This window comes from Suillus subalutaceus (genome assembly GCF_016647625.1).
Source record: "Suillus subalutaceus strain FC151 chromosome Unknown DFJ58scaffold_294, whole genome shotgun sequence".
NCBI lineage: Eukaryota > Fungi > Basidiomycota > Agaricomycetes > Boletales > Suillaceae > Suillus > Suillus subalutaceus.
Genome location: NW_024540543.1, coordinates 20,299 through 42,476, shown reverse-complemented (window position 1 = coordinate 42,476; position 22,178 = coordinate 20,299). Strand labels below are relative to the sequence as shown.

Sequence of the window (22,178 nt, the reverse complement as noted above, 5' to 3'; positions counted from 1 at the left end):
TTCATCTGAGCTGCGACGTGAGCGTATTCTTCATCGGTCATAGTAGGGTACGAAGGCCAACTCTCGGGTGTTAGGATGAGTCCCTGAGCACTGGCTTCGTCACAACTTGGAAATGCACATGGTCAACGCTTTGCCCGGCTCTCATACCGTTGTTCTGATCGTCGTGTTAACTTAACGCGCAAACATAGAGAGCAGGAGCTCTTTTTTTTTTTGATTCCAATTCTATGTCCATTGAGAGTGATACTCTATGTAGGACAATACGAGCTAGTCATGGAGCCCCATACTCCGTCCCTTAGTCACAACCCCAAATGCACTGGTGTAAGGCGCACCCCACCAGTCGTTCCTGCCGGCCGTTTTGAGGGGCGATGTAAATGACTAAGCGACGACTGTATGTAAGTTTGCGTGATGAGAGGTCTAGATATCGTGAAGATCTATAAGTAGTCTACATATGCATGAATTTTTTTGAGTGAGTTGAGCAGTGCGTTGAGGTGTTTTGAACATTTTGCATATTACATGCATGTTGCAGATATCTACCCGGAATGATAGTATGTACTATATATTGATATACAAGTGATTATATTTTGTCCACCAGTTCACTGATGGCTTCGGGGCTGGGTGATAAGGTTGACAGACACCCAGCGACGGGCCAGCATGTCGGTGTAGAAGAGTCAACAAATACATTTTTTCGCCACGGCTTTGGACTGCAAACCTCACCTATTGGACCGTCAATTTTTCACACGAAGCATTATTATCATTGATCAAAGACACTGCCAGGCCGCCCAACGCCCTTGATTTGCGTCCGAATGGTGAGCTAGACCGACCCGTCACCCAGCCATCTTGCCATCTCTGCTGCTCTCTCTTCGCTTCGCAAAACGTGGGTCTAAAACGGATGCTGATGCGGCTGCAGAGTTACTGAACGAATTTGCCACGCCAACAGTCACGTTTACAGAGCAACTTTGCTTGCAATCGACCATCCACTCAGCATTCGGCTGGAAGCAATCTTGGGCAGGAGCGCAGCTGCATTCATGCTTCCGTTATCGCCTAATCAACTTGCTTATTGAGCAGACCGGTTTTGCGCATAGATGATCCCTTTGACTTAAATGAAGTGATATCCCTTCATTACAATGCACTGGGATACTACAAACACCGTGCATGATTGTCGAGGGCAATTGCTTGGCAATCTGAGTGTACTGCTGATCACTCGGTTCAGGCATCGAGGTAGTGCCGAAGACTTGGATCAGGCTATTGCATTTCAGAGGGAAGCGCTGGCTTTGCACCATGTCAGTCACACAGGTTGGATCATGTCAACCAATAATCTTGCGAATCAACTCTCCACCCGCTTTCGTCATCGAGGCAATGCCGAAGACTTGGATGAGGCTATTGCACTTCAGAGGGAAGTGCTAGCATTATGCCCTGTTGGTCACACATATTGGTCCGACATTGAATAATCTTGCGAATTGACTCTCTACCACGCTTTGATCATCGAGGCAATGCCGAAGACTTGGATGAGGCTATTGCACTTCAGAGGGAAGCGCTGGCATTGTGCCCTTTCGGTCACACAGATCGGTCCAAGCCATTGAATAATCTTGCGGCTCATCTCTTCACACCCGCTTTCGTCATCGAGGCAATGCCGAAGACTCAGATCATGCTATTGCACTTCTGAGAGAAGCGCTGGCTTTGCGCCCTGTCGGGCACACAGATTGGTCCTTGTCATTGAATAATCTTGCGGCTCATCTCTTCACCTGCTTTCGTCATTGAGGCAATGCCGAAGACTTGGATGAGGCCATCACACTTCAGAGGGAAGCGCTGGCATTGTGCCCTGTCGGTCACACAGATTGGTTCTTGTCATTGAATAATCTTGCGACTCACCTCTCTACCCCGCTTTCATCACAGAAGCAATGCTGAAGACTTGGATGAGGCTATTGCACTTCAGAGGGAAGCGCTGGCATTGTGCCCTTTCGGTCACACATATCGGTCCTCGTCATTGAATAATCTTGCGAATCGACTCTTCACCCGCTTTCATCACCGAGGCGATGTCGAAGACTTGGATGAGGCTATTGCACTTCAGAGGGAAGCGCTGGCATTGTGCCCTGTCGGTCACACAGATCGGTTCTTGTCATTGAATTATCTTGCAACTCGACTCTCCACCCGCTTTGATCATCGAGGCAATGCCGAAGACTTGGACGAGGCTATCACACTTCAGAGGGAAGTGCTGGCATTGTGCCCTGTCGGTCACACAGATCAGTCCTTGTCATTGAATAATCTTGCGACTCGACTCTCCACTCGCTTTGATCATCGAGGCAATGCCGAAGACTTGGATGAGGCTATTGCACTTCAGAGGGAAGCACTGGCATTGTGCCCTGTCGGTCACACAGATCGGTCCTTGTCATTGAATAATCTTGCGACTCGACTCTCCACCTGCTTGATGATCACCGAGACAATGCCGAAGACTTGGATGAGGCTATTGCACTTCAGAGGGAAGCGCTGGCATTGTGCCCTGTTGGTCACAGAGATCAGTCCTCGTCATTGGGTGGTCTTGCGGTTCAGCTCTCCGCCCGCTTTGATCACCGAGGCAATGTTGAAGACTTGGATGAGGCTATCGCACTTCAGAGGGAAGCGCTGGCATTGTGCCCTGTTGGCCACACAGATCGGTCCAAGTCATTGAATCATCTTGCGATTTATCTCTCCACCCGCTTCGATCACCGAGGCAATGCCGAAGGCTTGGATGAGGCTATTGCACTTCAGAGGGAAGCGCTGGCTTTATGCCCTGTCGGTCACACAGATCAGTCTGCGTCATTGAATAATCTTGCGACTCAACTCTCCACCCGAGGCAATGCCAAAGATCTCAATGAGTCACGAGACAATCTCCGCTGTGCCTTAACTCTGTCTATGCAACATGATTCTCGTCAATTACAGGTCCATATTTTGCTAGCTAATGTCTATCTGTCCTTCCATCAATCAGGACTTGACGGCACTGTCCCAGGTGAAGATACTAACAATATGAATGCTGCCATGCATCATTTCAAGGCAGCAGTAAATGTCGTCCTTGCAGGTTTTCTATGTCGCCTGCAAGCAAGTCTGCGCTGGGTTGGTCATGCTAGCCAACATTCACATGGTACTCAGCTAGAGGCTTATGCGACTTCCATGCAACTTCTAGACACTTACATGTCCACCACAGCTTCAGTATCGTCTCGTCATAATGCTATGAAGGACTTTCCGGGTACGCTTGCCGTAGATGCTGCATCATGTGCTCTTCGTAGCGGTGATGTCTGTCATGCTGTTGAGTTGTGTTGAGTTGTTGGAACAAGGCAGGACTCTCATCTGGACACAGATGACATGACTCCGCACGCCTCTTGATAGCCTCCAGACTCGCGGGGATCATGCAGTGGCCCTGATGGAGAGATTCAGAGACCTCAGCTCCCTCCTTGATAAATCTCCTGCGAGTCATCCAGAAGGGTCCCGAAGCATTGCTGCAGAAGCAGAAGCAACCCGGTACAGACGTCTAGTGGAAGACTGGAATAGAGTTGTGGAAGAGATCCGGAAGGTCGAGGGCTTCTCTCACTTCCTACTTCCTCCTTTGTTCTCTGATCTTCAAGATGCAGCTCGTGATGGACCCGTGATCGTGTTGATCGCAAGCGAGTCGTCTTGCAAGTGCCATTATTGTCGGCACCACCAATCCCCCGACTGGCATTCAACTCCCTACCAATTTTTTGAAACTTGTCAGACTGGTTGCTTGCACTCCAGGAGGGAATTAATAAAGAGGCCAGTCCTAAAGGGAACCAACCAGCACTGACGAAAGCCTTGAGGGAGTTGTGGAACGACGTCGTTCAACCCAGTGGTCGAGATTCTTGGCGGATGTACATGACGAGGTTCCCGAATATGGTGGTGCCCGACGTCTCTCTTCAATTTCTTGCCATTGCACGCTGCCGGCGAGTATAGGGAAAATGGAGAGTCCCCTTTTGCAGCAATATATCTCTTCATACACGCCATCGCTTACCGCGCTGCTGAGGGCCCGCAGAAGTCACGACAGGTCACCGTCGGCGGCCTTTGCTGCCATTGGCCAGAATCTCCCGGATGGCGCTTCATTCATGTTGAATGGTGTGGAACCTGAGCTAGATTTAGTGCAGAGTCCTTTTACCCCCTTCCCCAACAGTTTCCTTCACCAAGATAATGAGCGTCGATTGCAATGAAATTGAGAGTACTATACACATTGCGAGACAATACTTGGCTCCATCTCTCGTGCCACGGGACACAAAAACTTGACGAACCCTTCAAGTCGGCCTTTCTCATGCGCGACCAACCACTTTCGCTCCTCGATATCACCCAAATAGATCTCTCTCGGTATCAATTTGCATTTATTTCTGCCTGTGAAACTGCAGTCAGTGACTTGAGTACGCCCAATGAAGTGATACACCTAGCAGCTGGCCTGCAATTCGCTGGGGTTAAGAGCGTCATTGGGACATTATGGAAGGTCAACGATAGTACTGTGCAGCACCATCAGGAAAACCACCAGTCCCTTTTTCCCGCTTATGTTACTTTTTATGCTTAATATGAAATAAATCCAACTGAAAACACTGCTTTTCCCACTTAATTGACTTTTGCGAAAGCGCATTAAGACACACTTAGGCTCACAAGTCCAGACCACCAAAAAAGCGAGAAAAGTTGTATTTACGCAATAAGTGATAAATGGTAGTAGTACTAGTAGTACTAAGTCACCCGTTCTCCTTGCCGTTAATCCGAGTCGTGGTTCAAACGTCGAAGGTAAAGCGTCGTAACAAGCGCTCATGCAGGTGTAGCAAACATGCACACCACTCGCAGAAGGGTGGCCAAGCACATCGAGCTGTCTTGTAGTAGTTTTGCGTCATTTGTATGTAGTATAAATGAGCAGTGAACGTTACTTACCTTGGTGTAGTACTAGAGGTCGTGCGTGGTACAGAAGCACCGCGCTTTAGAAAGCGGTGCTTGTCTGAAAGAAGAAGGTGTCGGGAGAGGCTGATTTGGCAAATACTATCAGTAAGTACGGACAACGATACAAGCTGAGCATCCACTCACCTACAACACGCTCAACTGTGAGAATGATGGGCCCTCACGATCCTGTAGGTGGCCTGTGTGCTATGTAGATGGCCGATCACTGACGAGTGTGATCAACAGGAGTTAGTCTGAGCGCCTGACTCTTGTGGAAACGACACCACAGGTCTATCAGTAGACAAGGACTGAGGGCGACGGCGGCTGGTTGAGGCAGATCGGCTAGACATGCCACCGGATGTGGTGGATGAGGCAGTTGGGGACGAGGGTGGGGTTGTGGAGGAGGTTGAGAGGCTTTCTGGGCCGCTGGAATCGAGCACTGCTCGCCCGAATCCATGGCGTGGCGTAATCGTCGGGTTGCTGAAGGTATGACCCACATCTTATCATGTTAGTTCATCTCCACACAATAGAGGGCGTACAGGTGAAACTACACGCTCAGTTTGCCGATGTGAATCAGCAGGGATCTTAGTTGAACGATCTCTGTCATGGGCACCATCGAGATCAGGCTGTGTGTGTAAGTAAGGAGCAGTAGTCACAACAACACTCATGTAAAACATACCGGGCTTTGGGGTTGGGGGGCTAGGAGGTGGCCTTGACATATCAACCTGATAACGAGCAGTTTCGCGCTGTAAATCTCAATTTAAAAACTCAATAGTACGAAAAAATGCTAACAGAAGTCCTGAGTCGATGATTCAGGAGGGGCACGCCGTTCGTTGTTGTTGATAAACCGAGAAGCCAAGGCACTGTCATGAGTGGTCGACGGTGGTGAGAACGTTGTGGTGGCAAAGGTATCTGTTTTCCAGAGCCTGAACGAGCAAGAGATGCACACGAATGGCAGACGGCGTTGGCATGAACGAGGAAGAGCGGATGGGTGAAGAATATGTATGTTCAATTGGCGGCAGATCTGGCAGGCATAACAAGGCTGCACCTGTTCGGATCATATTCTTCCGGATGGCGGGATGCATAGAGGGGCGGGCAGACAGATCTAGGGGGCGTAACAAGGCCACACCCATTCGGATCATATTCTTCAGGACGGTGGGTTGGTGCCATTGCATGGGGAATGCATAGGCAGATGAGGGGGCGCATGGATAGAACCTAGGAGGCGCAATAAGACCACACCAGTTCAGATCATTTTCTTCTGTGAGGTGGTGAATGAGTACCGCTGTGTGCCAAAGCGAAGGGGGGGTACCAACAAATCTGCAAGCATAACAAGGCCGCACCTGTTCGGATCATATTCTTCAGGACGGTGGGTGGGTGCCATTGCATGAGGAATGCATAGGCAGATGAGGGGGCGCATGGATAGAACCTAGGAGGCGCAATAAGACCACACCAGTTCAGATCATATTCTTCTGTGAGGTGGTGAATGAGTACCATGCTGTGTGCCAAAGCGAAGGGGGTACCAACAAATCTGCAAGCATAACAAGGCCGCACTTCCTCTGAGCATGTGAGCGCATCAAAAGAGTGTCTGTAGTTAGTCTTTCAGTAATTATTTCAGTCCCAAGTCAAACAGTCCTACCTAAGATGCGATCTCAAATGCATGATGATCTGCAAACTTGTTTATATAGAATGCTTTGAAAGCATCATACGAGTCGTAGTGTTTGAGGTCCTGTGGGATGGTATGTGTTCCATAGATTGGGATGAGGTGTGCAGCTGCGATAAATAGAATCAATGTGGATGATTCCAACTGATGGAGAATGGTCAGCATCATATGAAGGTCGTACTATCCACATCCCAGTGTCCTCGTCGGGTCTATCATCGGCTTTGTCAAACCAACACACCACAGCGCATGGGTATGAAACTGCCTCGAATGTCAAAGAGAAAAAACACATCACTCGTGCTATTTCCATCCCCCCCCATCCCTTCGACACCTGCATCTGTGTTCACAAACACGCAGTCATATCGCGGTGCCTCGTTTCTCCAAAGAGGACAAGCACGAATATGCTCACGGCACATGCCACCAATCCCACTGCGGTCGCTAGGTGCATAGAATGTCGAAGATGCGGAGTTGAAGACTTGAATCTTGCCATCGAATCGAGGACAACTTGCAAGCGGGACTTCAAAGGGAGACCGCTGGTCATCTGGGTTAACTTGTTCGAATAGGAATCGGCGGAGGAGGTTGTAAAGATGGGGGATAGTGAGTTCCGCAGATAAGTCAGGTACAGTTCGTGCGCGATTGCGTTCTGCGCAATGTTGAAAATTAAAAACAAGGTATTCACAATCAAATATAAGCTGGCTTACGGGGTGTTTTTGCCAACTGAACATGGGCCTGCACCAATGTTGGGCCGTCGATAACTTCACCCTCTTCATTGTCGCCCTGTATAGTGATATCGGGGTGGGGAGTAGCAGAATGCTACTCTCATTGGGTTGATCGGGCTGGTTGGCATGAGGTTCTGTATTTAACCGCAACCGCTCTAGTATAGATTTTAAGTAAACAATGAAGATGATAGCGCTCAAGAAACTCACTTAATGCTCGAAGCGTTTCTGACAGACAAGTGCCATTCAGCATCCCGCGGCTCTTGAAATCAATGCGCGAGGCTGCAAGTTTATCAAGGCGCTGGTTTGTCACCAGCATTTGACCAAGGACTTTGTAGCGACTTGAGCGCCTCCATGGTTCCTTTACGGCTTTGATGTGCTTTGTCTCAGTGATCGAGGCACAAAGGCCATTGGGTGCTCCAAACAGTCGGATTAGGAGGATGTAATGGGAACAAGAGTGTTGTCGAGGGAGGGAGAATGTGAGAACAATGCCAGTGGACTCAAAGATCTTCCTGTAATGATGGAATCGGTTGAGAGCATCCTGGATTTGAACCAGCGTGGATTCCATGATGATATTACGCCGTACGAGATAGCAGAATTCAAGAAATGCACGAAACGTGCGCACGACATCCATTGGGACGTGACCTTCAATGGCGGGTAGATAAACCTGGACTGTTGTTAGTCTGGCAGTCATGACATTCTAGAAATAACTTACCTTCATAAGCGCTTTCAAATCATCGCCGGTCCATTGTTTGAATCCTCGACCTTGTGGAAAACGTCGAAGACCTGAGAATGAAGCAACCGCAGCGATTCTTCCATGACGTGAGCCTTAAAACTTCGAACTTAGACAAAAGGACATACCTTCGATCTATATCATCTTAAATTTTTTCCGCTCCTTTCTTTCCATGCACGTGGTGCAGATACTTTCCAACCCACTCAACTAAATGATCCTTGAAGGTCCCTTTAATCAATTGATGTAGGAGGTCCAGTGCGATAAGTTCATGAATATCAGCTCGAGGGAAGTCATTTGTAAATGGCTAGCAGGGATTAAATTCTATCAACTGCAGTTCTACGAGAAGACTCATGACTTACAACAAGGTCATTGATGATCCCATACTCGTCCCATAGATCGGTAGAGTTTACTTCTTCAACAAGTGCTTCTGTATGGTCACGATTGCGACACAACGACTCAGAGTCCAAATTTTTGCGGTGTGACATACACCTGTATATTAAAAACGGTAAGGTGGAAGATACATTACAATTACTGCTAGGAACCTACCTTGGACACCAAGAGCGCACTATACACACTAATAGAACCTGCTCTTCATAATCGGCAATGTAGGGCCCAAGCCCATAGATCACACGCTGATAGTGCCCGTCACCAAAGCGCACAACCTCTGGTTTGGTCATGCCGGGTCTTAGGTTCTCAAGAATCTTCGAGATAGAGGAATGAAAGAGTTGCCAGTGATATTTCCGATATTTTGGGCAAGAGGCATGCTCCTTCGTAGCTGCTCAGCTGTAGTTAGCACAGAACAATAGTAGTAGGATGAATATTACTTTTTGGCATAGCCAGGAAGCCAATGATGGCAACAGCGTCACGATGTGCATGCTGGACATTATTATGAACATTCCTGATTGATACATACAGTGGATAGTAATCGTTAGCGCCAGTTGGCACTGAAACTGTCGTCTTGTCGCTTCCGAGTATAACCGGAACAAAGGTCGAGCCAGTTGTATCCGGATCTTTGGCAATGATATCCTATCAAAGATCATCAGCGTGTATAGCGACATGAAACAAGAAAAGAGAACATACCGCTTGGTTCCAGGCCCAGTCACCGGACATGAAGTCCTGCCATTGGCGTTCATCGTTGTCAGTCGAGAACTCACTGTAGGGCTGGTAGGCCATCTCCATGGCATAGTCAGGGTTTGCCAACATGTTTTGAACGACCTCATGGGGATCTCGATACCAAACGTTGTGAGATTGACCCATCCACAGTGGTACATTGTGTTCTGGCTTCTCCCCCGTGTACTGGACCCTGAAAGACTGCCATTTGACATCACCCACCGGTGTACTGTCAATGGTTTTATGTAAATCACGGCAGTCTGCAAACGGCGGCTTGTCGTTATGTTTCAGGAGGGTTGCAGCCCAAAGATCCAATAAGACATTGATGTCCCCGGCAGACATCTGGTTGCGCGTGTACAGGAATTCGGCAGTCTCGAATTCGACGCGATCCCGGTGTAGAGACTCGCGTTTCTGCAGGCTCATATGGGCTCATATTACGAATTCTGATGACTGGCCTTCATGGCACGACTCGCACTATCATCCACTATGACTTCCCTATAGAGCGCACCACTTTCCCACGGAACGCGCCATAGGCGCGACACTTTCCCGCACAATGCGCAGTATTCCCGTGTGCGCGCCTCGCGCGCTTTCTCGCGCTTAAGCGCACTATGTCGCACAGCATCCAGGAGCATCCATCCATCGTCCAACCAGTCCCTCGGTATGTCCCTTTTTGTTATCTGACCATATTTAGCATATTACACTTCCCATTTCGTTATGCACCCTTACTTTACATCACCTTACCTCATTTACATACTTAGAGCGCTCCCTATTCGGCTCCGAGCCCTGGGAGAGCGCTTAGGTAGAACTTACATACACTCATGTTCGTTTTACACCCCAAAACAATTCCACCTTACCTTCCTACCACTCAGTATCTATCATCAGTTAGTTCCATGCAATGCATGTGTCCTTCATCATCTTGAGGCCCTAGCATCAGTCTATAGCTAGTGGGCACTATCAGTATCCGTCTAGATCCGCACTTTCCCTCTTATCAGTCCCAGTATCCGTCTTCTACACTTGTGCACTGCTTGCACTACCTTCCCGCGCTCCGCGCACCTTCGCACTTCACTTTCCCGCGCGCGCCTTCAGCGCATTTCTCGCGCTTTCACCGCCATTTACCAGGGTTGTTCAGCATCATTCCGTGGATCCTTGCTTTCCTTGCTTCCCCTTTAGGGTCGAACGTTCTTGCATTCTGCGAGTATAGCAGCTAGGCAGAGCTGAGACTCACTTATACTGGCTGAGCACTTTTCTTATATGTGCCTGCCAGGTTGTGATACCCACACCGGCCCCACAAACTGCGTGTCCAGATGATCAGGCTCATCGAGAGCCTGACCTGCGTCAAATAAGCCTGCGGAGAAGTCATCATGTCCTGCGAAGAAGTCATTGTGTGGTTCTTCGGGCTCGTCTTCGACTGTAGCAGTATGTGAGACGCTGGTGGTAGGAGCTGATATGAATGTTGGGTGCGAAGCATTCCAGTGCTTTTTGCGCCCTGCCTGAGTCTTGAAGTAGCGTTCGCATTTCAAGTACCCACATGGAATCTGAAGGGCGCTGTGGTCCCTGCGAGCAGCCTTGGGCATCCGATGGTAGTCAAGTTGAAGAGCCGGCCGAAAATGCGTGATGACCCTAATAAGTTCAACGTACTGTGTAACAGAGTCTGATTAGTGTGTACATACTTGTTTGGGAGCTTACGAGTTTTTCCAACTTCCAAACCCGCCTGTCTCTCTCCAGCAAAAGTTTTGCCCTTCATCTTATTTCCCAAGTCGCAAACTCATCCCCTCAGTCATGTCTACCCAAAATGCTCCCCGTCGCACCCGTACATCAAATGCAACCACTTGGCCTGGCCAGATAGTGCTTGACGCAAAGATCAAGAGGCATACCAAAGCGCAAAAGGCCGCCGACGACCTTGCCCTCAAGGAAGCACAGGAAGCACAGGAAGCACAGGTCCAAAAAGGGCTGGAGCGCTTGGCTGGTATGCAAAATGAGATGGAGAAAGTGCAGGAAGAATTACTCAACAAAAAGGCGATCCCCGTTCGGCCCAAGCCAAGGGCTCGTAAGGCGACTAAACCTGTAGCAAGGAGTGGTGGTGATCATACTGACAACATGTTGGAAGCTGATGAGGCAAATGACCTCCGGGAGGCTGTCGAGACCGTGGAGGCTGTCGAGACCATGGAGGCCACCAATAACATGGAGGATGGAACCACAGGCGCAAATAAGAGGAAGGTAATAAAGAAAGGTGGAAAGGCGCTGATAAAGGATGCTATCAGTAACATGCAAAAGAAGATCAACGAACCATCATCAAAATTGGAAGGTGATAACGCCAATAACGTGGCATGTGTATCTGATGGGAAAGATACGCCAGCACCGTAAGGCTTCCTTCTCTCACCATCCAATGTTACTCCTCACTGAATCAACATTGTATTTCCTCAATCTCACTTCTAGTTTCAATGCTACCACTCAAAAATTCGCATTGGGTGGCCAGGTGACCAATTGGATTTCAGGCGTCAAGCCTGGAAAATCAGAACCCATGTCCCGTGCATCCAGCACCTCATTTCCAACTCAAGCGCCTCCATCATCAATTTTCTCACAAGGCACTGCCTCCACTGCGGCAACTTCGGATGCACAGGTCCCAATTCGCAAGCCTGCAGCTCCTGTTGCAGAAGCCCTCATTGGCGACTTTGCAGATGATATCGATGATACGTTGGAGCGCGAGGCCACTATTGCGCAAGGCAAGGGGAAATCGAAGGTGATGTGCCACTGTTTGATCATTAGTAGTATCTGCGCGCTAATTATTTGCTTCGTAGGTGGCCTCGATATTCGAAGATAACATGGACTTCAACGAGCCTAATGCTCCACCAGCGTATGAGTCGGATGATGATTCTGTGACTTCATTCACAGAACAGGAACGGTACTCGCAGGAGCCTCGGGCTCCATTCACACAGATCGAAAATCGCGGGACCCTCAAGCGAAAAGCTAGTGTGGATGACGTCTTCGATGACGACGAGGAGTCTATGGTGTCTGACTGGTCCATGGATATCGAAGGCCCCGATTTTGAAGACATGTTCGAGCCCGAGCCCGAGCCTCCAGTGGAGGTGAAGAAGGAGAAAGATCCGCGCAAAACATTTTCAGTAAGGACACTTAATTTAATCGCACTCACTCTGACGCTCGTACAGACATCAGTATTGGTTGTGACTGCTGTCCCTGCCAGTGACAGCAAACCACCTGCTCCCAAAAAAATCAAAGTCGAGGCATCCGCTGCACGTGCCCGCGGCACCAAATGCCAGCTCAACGTGGACACTGTGCCAGATAACATGAAACCTCATAGTGCGTATCGTAACATTGATTTACCTGCCACGTTGCAGGTAGATCAACGCTGGGCAAAGAAATATCTTCCTACCGTTATGTTATGGGCCGGAAGTTATGAAGACCTCTGGACTATCCCAGACGACGTTCTTCTCCTTCATGCGCAGCTAATTTTCAATGCAGTATTCAAGGAGCTCAATATCACTATTGTTCATGGTGGCGTGATTCATTCCCTTGTAAGTTTCCTATTTTATATCAAGCTTTACTGACTGTACTCGTAATTAGACTGCGCAGCAAATTTCTGAATGGCGCAGCAACTTCGGCTCGACGGGCCTGGTCATTATCGTGGACTTTTTGTCACGAAACTCTGACTGCGATTCTGTTCAACTTGCCGCCCACCTTCTCGCAGACTATGCATTCCTATTCGAGGACCCTGACAAGCCAAGCCCCCTCACGACGTACCGTTCTCCTTTTGTATTACAGCTGTTGGGTACAGCACATCTTAACGCCATTAGTGGGTATGTTGACGTTCCTGACCTCGACACACACGCACTTGTGACAAGGGCCATCAGGATGTCGGGTGTTATTGCCCTTTGTGCTGCAGCAGTAAGTTTGATTTGAGAATAATTTAATTCGCACTTATTCTTGTTTTAGATCGAGCGTGCCCTGGGAATGTTCGCGAACAAAAATTTGAAAGTCAAGGATATATTGGCGACCAGTTGCAGAGGTAAACTCATCATCAAACTACCCAAAGTCCTCAACAAGGTCACCGGGAAGATGACCAATGCCCCGTTTTTGTTTTCAGCAGCTCGCTGGGGCAAAGTCACTGCATCTTTCATCAAGTCTATCTCGAGCAAGCCTGCTGGGTACGTAGAGACCACAGTACAGATGGCGCGTGCTTGTACTGCCTTAAACGATGCCATCGAATCACCGCAGGGCTCACTTAACGACGACGAGTCAGAGGACGATGAGCGTGCTATGCTTTGTAAGTACTTGTCATTCCGGTTTCATCCAACTGACATTCATCATTGTAGGATGTTGTCTCTTCTACTACGCCGCCGGTGGAATCCCGCTGTCATACTATCATCATTTTCACCACCATTTTTGCCCCCACATGTCCACCATTTTTCCTGTACCCCCAGCTGGCTCTCGACTTTTGTATTAGAGAGTCTCCTTAATTTTACGCTTATCGTGTATGCCCCCTTTTTTATGAATGGCTTGTGCTGCTTTATCTGGTTTTTTAAGTGAATTAAGTGTGAAATAAGCGAAAATTCAGAGATGGAGTGGGCTTAATTAAGTGGTTCACGCTTTTTCACTCAAATGACTTAATGTCACTTTTCACGTCATTAAGTGACAAATTAAGTTAAAAAAGGAACTGGTGGTTTTCCTGATGCTGGCATACCTAGGTATACTTGTAATACTAGAATAAACATCGATCGGACTTCCAAATAAGTCGCGGCAAATCGGCAAATCGAACCGTAACCTATCGTCCACCATAGCATTAGTCAAGACCGCCAGTCTCAAATGAGTGGGCCACACCAATTTGGCCAGCCTCATCCTGGGCCGTCCCCACTCAACTTGCTCAACGACGACTTGCCGCAGCATGACGAGTACTTCAGTGGACCACGGCTGCCCAATCCTGCAATGGTAAACTTGTCAGAATCAATTCAATGCAAACACAGAAAACTCACATATTATTAGCCAGGGGAAGACGGTGTAAATGAGAATATGGGAAGACCGTTGGGCAATAACAACCTACCAGAAACCCCATTCATCCCCAGGCACAATGAGCAGCGTACACCTTCCCTGTCTATGCACGGTGTCAATAATTATATGAACCCCCAGCCGGCCGGTACACCATACCTTGGTCATGGAAACTTGCACACTCCTTTCTCATCAGGCAGTGAGCTGCGTTCTCGCTCACAGTCCTTGGCACCAGGTGGAGGCCACGACCCTGACTATAATCAGTTTGCACGACCTCATCAATCACACGGCGTGGGAACATACCCATACCAACGCGGTGGTTTGCTTTTCCAGGACCAAACTGGAGACATGCAGTACTCGGGTCCACAGGGTAGAACTGCCAGTGCCAGCGAATTGCTGCATCTGTCTGAAAGCATACAACAGTTTTGTAGTAATATTACGACCTCAAACAATGCACTTACAGCACAAGTGCAAACACTTCAAGGCGAGATGCAGGGTCTTAAGGGAGAGATAGCGTAGTTGAAGGAGGAGTATGAATCGGGCAAGGCCACTGGAAACAAGAAAGTGACTACAAGGAACATTTCGAATGAACATCCCAAGTTGAAAGTTAGTTTTGCACACATTCCTTCAGACTGGATGTAACAACTGACCATTATTCTCGCAGATGATCATTCATCCGATGTTTGCAGACCTGTGCAACATCTCTCGGTCCTTGGGTAAATCGGCACGAGCCAGGCTGTTGAATACTGTGAAGCCGTTGGAATCTGGCGAGGCTTACAAAGAAGTCGACATGAAAAAGATTTGGTACCCAAATTGGAAGGGTAACGTAGATGATGGGGTTAATGCAGCGTTCATTCAAGAAGTTGTCGATCTGGTCTGGGATAACGAAAAGGTGAGAGTTGGAGCTTTTTGCGACACATGTCCCCATCAAAAATGTCGGTGTATTCACCTGGACTCCGAGGCTTCGTTCGCCAAGCATCAAGAAGAGCCTCCAGGCCAGGGATTTTGAACAATGATCTGAGCTGCTCAGATAGCGGGAGATAGGGGTACTTGATGATGGGTGATCTTGTAGTGCGAAGATTTCCGCGTTTGGTTTGATCTGGAAGAAATAAGTCGATACCACAAGTTGTGCATGTATCATGCGAGTGTGTGGATCCTGCGGGGGGATAAACATCCCGGCAAATGGGACAAACAGGGAGTGCATAGGTAAACTTGTCCACACCGAGAACACGGTTGCTTGACTGGAGAGTGATGAAAGGTGTGTCGATTGCCAGTGAAAGTGAGACAAGAAGGCATGCAAAAATGGTAAGCAAGGCATTGCAAGCCACCCATGGCAGATGGAACTGCAGATGTAACCACGATACCAGTGCGTATATGGTGAGAAGGTGTGGGGGGACTGCAGTAAAGTCCTTATCATTATGCAGATTGAGTGGTTCCTCCGATAGGAATGGATCAGGGTCATCTTCGTCAAGTCTAGTATTCAAAACTTCAATGTCATCTTCATCTTGATCATCGAAGTTCGCATCTATATCAACCTCAGCTTCAAAGTCATCTAAGCCTTCCTCTGCTCGGTCTACATTCTGTTCCAGCGCCTTTGCAAGGTGTCGTCCAAAGGCACGTTGCTCAGGGTCAATAGGAAGTTTGTGTGCGTCATGAGCTGTCGAGGGCCGAGCACCAGCCATCGTTGCAACGCTGTATGCATCAAAATGATCTATGGCGGTGAGGTGATCTCAACCTGGCTGGGCTGATATGAAATATCTAAAAATGCTCAACCAGTATAAGTGAGTCTTGGCTCTGCCTAGCTGCTATACTCGCAGAATGCAAGAACGTTCGACCCTAAAGGGGACTGCTACTGAACACAGAACCAGATGAAAGAAAGACCCTTGAAGTGCGATGGATGCAGCGAAAGCGCAAGAAGAAAAGCGAAGTGAGCGCGAAGCGCGAGAGAGCGCACTAAGGTAAGCGCGAGCGTGGGAACGTGAGCGCTAATGCGCGCGTTGTGCGGAGAATACCGGATAAGGAAACGGACAAGGAAGCGGATGTGCAAAGTGAGTGCAAACGCAGAGTGAGTGTTATAACGAGCGCAGATAAAGGTCTAGTATAGGCGGATAACGATAACCATTGGAAACACAAAGTGCGCCCAAGTGGTGACTACTACTTTAAAGTAAAACCCAATAGCGAGGGAAGTACAGCAAAGGGGAGTAATAATGATGGTGTAGTAAGTCAGCAACTTTATACTATGGAAATCGCATCGGAAGCGGAAGGGATAGGAGCAATAAGCGCTATGAATACGTAATGACATGTAATAACGCTGCAATGCTTGTTACAAACCACGAGGCAAGGCATATGACGTACCAATGAGGTGGGTGGACATAGAGGGACGTTCCTGGATGATAGGCGATGCAGGGCGCTTAAGCGCGAGAAAGCGCGCAAGGTGCGCGTGTGGGAATGCTGCGCGTTGTGTGGGAAAGTACCGCGCCTATGGCGCGTTTCGCGGGAAAGCTGCGCGTTATGTGTAAAACGACTAGGGACATGATAGAAGTCGAATATAGCTGATGGTGCAAGTCGTGCATTGCAGGCCAATTGTCATGAGTTGTGAAAAGGTGCGGAATGTGCCTATATGTGCCTGCTGAAATGCGAGTCTCTACAGCAGCAAGGAGAGCATCCGGTGTGGGTATCACAACCTGGCAGGCACATATAAGAAAAGTGCTCAGCCAGTATAAGTGAGTCTCAGCTCTGCCTAGCTGCTATACTCGCAGAATGCAAGAACGTTCGACCCTAAAGGGGAAGCAAGGAAAGCAAGGATCCACGGAATGATGCTGAACAACCCTGGTGAATGGCGGTGAAAGCGCGAGAAAGCGCGCGCGCGGGAAAGCGAAGTGCGAAAGTGCGCGGGAAGGTAGTGCAAGCAGTGCACAGGTGTAAAAGATATATACTGAGACTGATAAGAGGGAAAGCGCGGATCTAGACGGATACTGATAGTGCCACTAGCTATAGACTGATGCTAGGGCCTCAAAACAATGATGAGGACACATGCATTGCATGGAGCTAACTGGTGATAGATACTGAGTGGTAGGAAGGTAAGGTGGAATTGTTTTGGGGTGTAAAACGAACATGAGTGTATGTAAGTTCTACCTAAGCGCTCTCCCAGGGCTCGGAGCCGAATAGGGAGCGCTCTAAGTATGTAAGTGAGGTAAGGTGATGTAAAGTAAGGGTGCATAACGAAATGGGAAGTGTAATATGCTAAATATGGTCAGATAACAAAAAGGGACATACCGAGGGACTGGTTGGACGATGGATGGATGCTCCTGGATGCTGTGCGACGCAGTGCGCTTAAGCGCGAGAAAGCGCGCGCGCGGGAATGCTGCGTGTTGTGCGGGAAAGTATCGCGCCTATGGCGCGTTTCGCGGGAAGTGGTGCGCATGATGGTGGAAGTCATAGTGGATGATGGTGCGAGTTGTGCAGTAAAGGCCAGTCATCAGAATTCGTAATATGAGCCCATATGAGCCCACAGAAACGCGAGTCTCTACACCGGGCTGCGGACATTGGGACCAAGATTGGGTAAGGGGCTGCCTGGTGTTGGGATACCTAAATCTTCATCTGTAAGCGCCGAGTCCAAGATGGCATCATCCAAAGGATCATTGAACTCTGGAGACAAGGGAGGAGGAGGTTCATGTAACGGAACTGAAAATCCTCGAGGAACTGGTCGAACGTCTGCATGAGCCTGCGGGACATGTTGCCCGACACATCAAGTAAAGTGGGCCTGATCAGCAAGAGTTCTTTGGCGTAAATCAGAGCACTCATGTGAGCGAGAAACATAAGGTGGGACAAGAACACCGTTGCAATTCAAAACTTTGCAGTAGCAGCGTACAAGAGGTGCCATGTTTCTAGAGGGTCAGAAAGTACTCAGACATGTGTTTGGTAAGACGCGTTGGTCTTGACATGTCACATGACTTGGACTTGGAAATGCAAGTGCGCTCACGACCAATAATCAGATAATTACATCGAGCCCTGGAGAGTCAGATCCTGCACGTTTGTAACGTACTACTGTACAAAATGAGTACTATCTTATGCTAAAGTTTCATCAAACGTAGGATCTTGTTGTTTTTTCTGAGGCCGAAGTGAGTAAATGGTGGGGAGTACACAGAAAAGAATGTGTTACATACCATGTTGTACCAGCGAGTAAATTCCACTGGCGTTGCAGGCTCTGGAGACTCGAATGGTGGCTGTATATCAGACTCTGGTTCGGTCACGCTATCATCAACAGCGTCGACCAGTTGCCCAGTACTACTAACAAGTACTCGAGCAGCACGGTTCTTAAATATGTGCTATTCAGCAACACGAACGAATATAACTGCGAAAAACTCACGAGTTCTTCAACAGTCGGCTCCGACTCAGGTTCAGTCACACTATCATCCACCACTGGAGGACCTGCCTTAGCAGCGCTCAATAAAAACGATTGATATTCCTTGAAATTTATTCAGTGACATAAATCAATAGAACTAGGCAAGGACATACAACTTTCTGGTCCTTCAACCAATTGTTAAGCACTCCCGGCGTCTCGGTGTGCGTGTCGCTGGTGTCGCGACCCTCTGCAATACCAGCTTGTGAGCTTAGCTGCTGGAGAGGCTTTCCGATAGATATTTCAACGGTCTGCAAAGAAAATTAGTTGACATCAGTTTAGTTGCACAAGGGACTTACTATGGGACCTGGTGTTCTGCACTCAAACGTGAATTTAAATGCTTTCACCTCCACGGGCAACTCGAGCTTGATTGCGTTGCGGGCTGCCATAGCGTGAGTAGTAAGTGCAAGCTGTAACGCAGGACTTAGACGAATTTTTGAAAAACTTACTTTGCTCCAAGCGCGACCTAAACAGACATCGAAATATTGAATATGCGGTGTTGATTAGTGGTGGAATAGCAGGTATTTGAAGAGAATAAACGGGGTCCGAATAGACGTGTTGACGAAGTTGGAAAAGTGTCTGTTTACATGTGTTGCTCTGGAGGGAGCGAGCAAAATTTGCGACATCTCGGATTTACGTCTGATTACAAGCTAGGTACGTTTAGAGTTGTGTTACACGCGCCGTCTCCCTCTAATTAGGGTCTGCCTAAAATGTCGTTTCCGCAGTGACTGTGGCGCAAGGATAGACATAGATACTCTTGATAAAATCTGTGCAGTGATGACAACAAGGAGGGATTATAAAGTCACAAAGGGTCATAAGCATACAAATGGCACAGAAAAAGGCATGATGTGCAGTGATGTCATCTTTCGAAGTTGTGATATGAGTCTTCTGTACACGGTGTAGAGACTCACGTTTCTGCAGGCTCATATGGGCTCATATTACGAATTCTGATGACTGGCCTTCACGGCACAACTCGCACCATCACCCTCTAGTCATTCCCTATAGAGCGCACCACTTTCCCACGGAACGCGCCATAGGCGCGACACTTTCCCACACAATGCGCAGTATTCCCGCGTGCGCGCCTGGCGCGCTTTCTCGTGCTTAAGCGCACTATGTCGCACATCATCCAGGAGCATCCATCCATCGTCCAACCAGTCCCTCGGTATGTCCCTTTTTGTTATCTGACCATATTTAGCATATTACACTTCCCATTTCGTTATGCACCCTTACTTTACATCACCTTACCTCACTTACATACTTAGAGCGCTCCCTATTCGGCTCCGAGCCCTGGGAGAGCGCTTAGGTAGAACTTACATACACTCATGTTCGTTTTACACCCCAAAACAATTCCACCTTACCTTCCTACCACTCAGTATCTATCACCAGTTAGCTCCATGCAATGCATGTGTCCATCATTGTTTTGAGGCCCTAGCATCAGTCTATAGCTAGTGGCACTATCAGTATCCGTCTAGATCCGCGCTTTCCCTCTTATCAGTCTCAGTATATATCTTTTACACCTGTGCACTGCTTGCACTACCTTCCCGCGCACTTTCGCACTTCGCTTTCCCGCGCGCGCTTTCTCGCGCTTTCACCGCCATTCACCAGGGTTGTTCAGCATCATTCCGTGGATCCTTGCTTTCCTTGCTTCCCCTTTAGGGTCGAACGTTCTTGCATTCTGCGAGTATAGCAGCTAGGCAGAGCTGAGACTCACTTATACTGGCTGAGCACTTTTCTTATATGTGCCTGCCAGGTTGTGATACCCACAACAGGTCTTCTACTAGGCTAGTAACGTAAGGCAGTGGTAGCATAGAGTATAGTAACTACAGAGAGAGTAGTACGATTGACCATCATGAAATGAATGGTACAGGGTATGGTACAAGTTGGAACGAAGGAACAAGAGCAACATATTCTGCTCGCTGCTCATCTGTCACCACACTACCGCTGACGATCAGACTCTCCAGTGGACACTCTGACCGTGCCAGGAATGCCTTGAACTCCTCATGAGGCCACTCTGGTACAATGTGAACAGTAAGTACGCGTAGAGTGGGGAGTGAGAGAGCATCGAGCAGGTCGCAGAAATCGTCATCATAATAGTCAAAACTGATGTGTAAGGTTTGAAGGTATGTGTGTGTGAATGGGTTTAATGGTTCGCCGGCGGGGGATAATATGCCAATCGTTAAGGAGGATAGGTTTGGAGCTAGCTGGAGCAAGTGGAGAACATCTTTTGCTTCCCATATTTCGATGTCAAGTTTTGTCAGATGGGCCCAGACGGGACTGCAAGAGGTCAAGTCGTCGAAGTCGAGTGACCACCCTGATACATCAAAACTGCGCAGAGTAGCCGGCAGTTGCGAGATAGAGTGTAAAGTACTAGCTGGCATATCACCATCAGGGATATCCTCATGGAAGTACACGGACATCTCCTCAAGTGCTAGGAGGTCTCTGAACATATTAAGTGCAGGTGTTTTGCGATGGTAAAATTCAACAGAGAGAGATGAAATTTGATTGATGTAAGGCTGAAGAAGGCGTCGTAGCTTGGTCGAGTGATCAACTGCGTGGAAGTGGATTTTTAACGAGAGTGGTCGTTCTCGTGTTCGTTTGAGCCAAGAGTCGTAGCAGAAGGCTACCTGCTGCCAATTTCCGTCATCAACTTCCACAAGCAGCACACACCACAAGTTGGGCATGTCCACAACAACTTCCCTCCACCGTCGACATATTCTGGTCAACGACATAGGTACGGCTAGCTTTGATGGGGACTGCAATTCGCCAAGTTTCGGAATTTGCGGGAGACAGTGGCAAAATATTTGGGACAGGACTTCAGTTGGTAAGCGCCAAAGAGGTGATACGAGCCCCTTGTGCAAATTGATGGATTCAATGATCTTGTTCTTCTGCTCAACGAGTCGCTGCTGAAGAGTGTGGGACGCCATCCATGACTGTTTGCAAACTTGAGATGTCGTGCAAAACGGTGTCCAACTGGTGTTGGCGTTCGGTGATAATGGTACTGATGCTCTGGCCCTCGAGCCCAATTGCACAGTGATTGGGATTGGGGATTGTGGTTCGGGATTCAGAGTACGGCGTTTCGAGGTCGAGTATCTCAGGAGGCTGCTAATGGTCAATAACGCATCGGATGAAACATCCTTACAGACGTACAATTGTTCGTGCCAAACGTAGCTGGAGCAAATGGTTGTTATTCGCAGAGGAACGTCCAAAACTTGGGCACTTACGATAGTCTGCAGCGCAGTAATGATATCCGAGACCGTCGAAAGATTGACTTTTGACTCTAAATTGATTGATTGCATATTGCGACTCGCAAAGTACGTGCAGCTAATATGTACTCGTGAAGAGAGTTCAAATATCATAGGCGGAGTCTAGATCTGGCATATACAACGATAAATACGATGTACCGAACTTGACAAGTATGAAAAATGTATATGTGCGGCATGGAACCGTCACCAAAGCATCCACCATACGTGCGATCGCTCGATTATATAGGATACAATACGGAATTCAGGAGAGGCAATCATTTGGTGGTCTTACAAGTTTACTGTGAGACTTGAGCTCGACTCGGAAGAGCCGAAACGCTATATAGCTGCGATTAAAATCCGCGTTGATGATATATATCACATACGGTAGTTGAATTTTGTGTACTCTACGCGT

At 48.4% G+C, this 22,178-nt stretch overlaps 9 protein-coding genes across 9 annotated transcripts; 3 read left to right on the top strand and 6 right to left on the bottom strand.

The window, feature by feature from the left end:
• Positions 1 to 1,301: 1,301 nt before the first annotated feature.
• Positions 1,302 to 1,663, top strand: DFJ58DRAFT_736793 (uncharacterized protein; the record flags this gene model as incomplete). Its single annotated transcript, XM_041386852.1, has 2 exons — positions 1,302 to 1,419; positions 1,488 to 1,663. 2 exons carry the CDS (start codon positions 1,302 to 1,304, stop codon positions 1,661 to 1,663), a joined length of 294 nt encoding a protein of 97 aa, XP_041235479.1.
• Positions 1,664 to 1,762: 99 nt separating this feature from the next.
• On the top strand, positions 1,763 to 3,939 carry DFJ58DRAFT_736792 (uncharacterized protein; the record flags this gene model as incomplete). Its single annotated transcript, XM_041386851.1, has 5 exons — positions 1,763 to 1,821; positions 1,894 to 2,366; positions 2,438 to 3,267; positions 3,368 to 3,662; positions 3,725 to 3,939. The coding sequence occupies 5 exons, from the start codon at positions 1,763 to 1,765 to the stop codon at positions 3,937 to 3,939; spliced, it is 1,872 nt and encodes a 623-aa protein (XP_041235478.1).
• Positions 3,940 to 5,771: 1,832 nt separating this feature from the next.
• DFJ58DRAFT_736791 (uncharacterized protein) lies at positions 5,772 to 6,399 on the bottom strand (the record flags this gene model as incomplete). Its single annotated transcript, XM_041386850.1, has 2 exons — positions 5,772 to 6,187; positions 6,246 to 6,399. 2 exons carry the CDS (start codon positions 6,397 to 6,399, stop codon positions 5,772 to 5,774), a joined length of 570 nt encoding a protein of 189 aa, XP_041235477.1.
• A 142-nt stretch (positions 6,400 to 6,541) lies between these two features.
• Positions 6,542 to 9,544, bottom strand: DFJ58DRAFT_719599 (uncharacterized protein; the record flags this gene model as incomplete). Its single annotated transcript, XM_041384658.1, has 12 exons — positions 6,542 to 6,709; positions 6,747 to 6,862; positions 6,894 to 7,205; positions 7,264 to 7,326; positions 7,380 to 7,436; positions 7,489 to 7,945; positions 7,994 to 8,090; positions 8,203 to 8,315; positions 8,371 to 8,500; positions 8,558 to 8,786; positions 8,836 to 9,037; positions 9,092 to 9,544. 12 exons carry the CDS (start codon positions 9,542 to 9,544, stop codon positions 6,542 to 6,544), a joined length of 2,397 nt encoding a protein of 798 aa, XP_041235476.1.
• Positions 9,545 to 10,368: 824 nt separating this feature from the next.
• Positions 10,369 to 10,865, bottom strand: DFJ58DRAFT_736789 (uncharacterized protein; the record flags this gene model as incomplete). Its single annotated transcript, XM_041386849.1, has 2 exons — positions 10,369 to 10,741; positions 10,792 to 10,865. 2 exons carry the CDS (start codon positions 10,863 to 10,865, stop codon positions 10,369 to 10,371), a joined length of 447 nt encoding a protein of 148 aa, XP_041235475.1.
• Positions 10,866 to 10,900: 35 nt separating this feature from the next.
• Positions 10,901 to 14,641, top strand: DFJ58DRAFT_736788 (uncharacterized protein; the record flags this gene model as incomplete). Its single annotated transcript, XM_041386848.1, has 7 exons — positions 10,901 to 11,481; positions 11,558 to 11,861; positions 11,920 to 12,243; positions 12,289 to 12,654; positions 12,704 to 13,024; positions 13,073 to 13,403; positions 14,124 to 14,641. The coding sequence occupies 7 exons, from the start codon at positions 10,901 to 10,903 to the stop codon at positions 14,639 to 14,641; spliced, it is 2,745 nt and encodes a 914-aa protein (XP_041235474.1).
• Positions 14,642 to 14,973: 332 nt separating this feature from the next.
• DFJ58DRAFT_736787 (uncharacterized protein) lies at positions 14,974 to 15,804 on the bottom strand (the record flags this gene model as incomplete). Its single annotated transcript, XM_041386847.1, has 1 exon — positions 14,974 to 15,804. The coding sequence occupies one exon, from the start codon at positions 15,802 to 15,804 to the stop codon at positions 14,974 to 14,976; it is 831 nt and encodes a 276-aa protein (XP_041235473.1).
• A 1,844-nt stretch (positions 15,805 to 17,648) lies between these two features.
• On the bottom strand, positions 17,649 to 18,913 carry DFJ58DRAFT_736786 (uncharacterized protein; the record flags this gene model as incomplete). The annotated part of the gene is made up of 5 exons (XM_041386846.1): positions 17,649 to 17,846; positions 18,289 to 18,438; positions 18,492 to 18,590; positions 18,641 to 18,775; positions 18,824 to 18,913. The coding sequence occupies 5 exons, from the start codon at positions 18,911 to 18,913 to the stop codon at positions 17,649 to 17,651; spliced, it is 672 nt and encodes a 223-aa protein (XP_041235472.1).
• Positions 18,914 to 20,314: 1,401 nt separating this feature from the next.
• Positions 20,315 to 21,938, bottom strand: DFJ58DRAFT_252670 (uncharacterized protein). Its single transcript, XM_041379483.1, has 3 exons — positions 21,746 to 21,938; positions 21,672 to 21,692; positions 20,315 to 21,623 (listed from the first exon to the last, which is right to left on the bottom strand). Exon 3 carries the CDS (start codon positions 21,446 to 21,448, stop codon positions 20,372 to 20,374), a length of 1,077 nt encoding a protein of 358 aa, XP_041235471.1. The 5' UTR covers positions 21,449 to 21,623; positions 21,672 to 21,692; positions 21,746 to 21,938; the 3' UTR covers positions 20,315 to 20,371.
• Positions 21,939 to 22,178: the final 240 nt, after the last annotated feature.

Coding starts and splice junctions, on each gene's coding strand:
- DFJ58DRAFT_252670 (XM_041379483.1), bottom strand. CDS start 21,448: ATGGCGTCCCACACTCTTCAGCAGCGACTCGTTGAGCAGAAGAACAAG.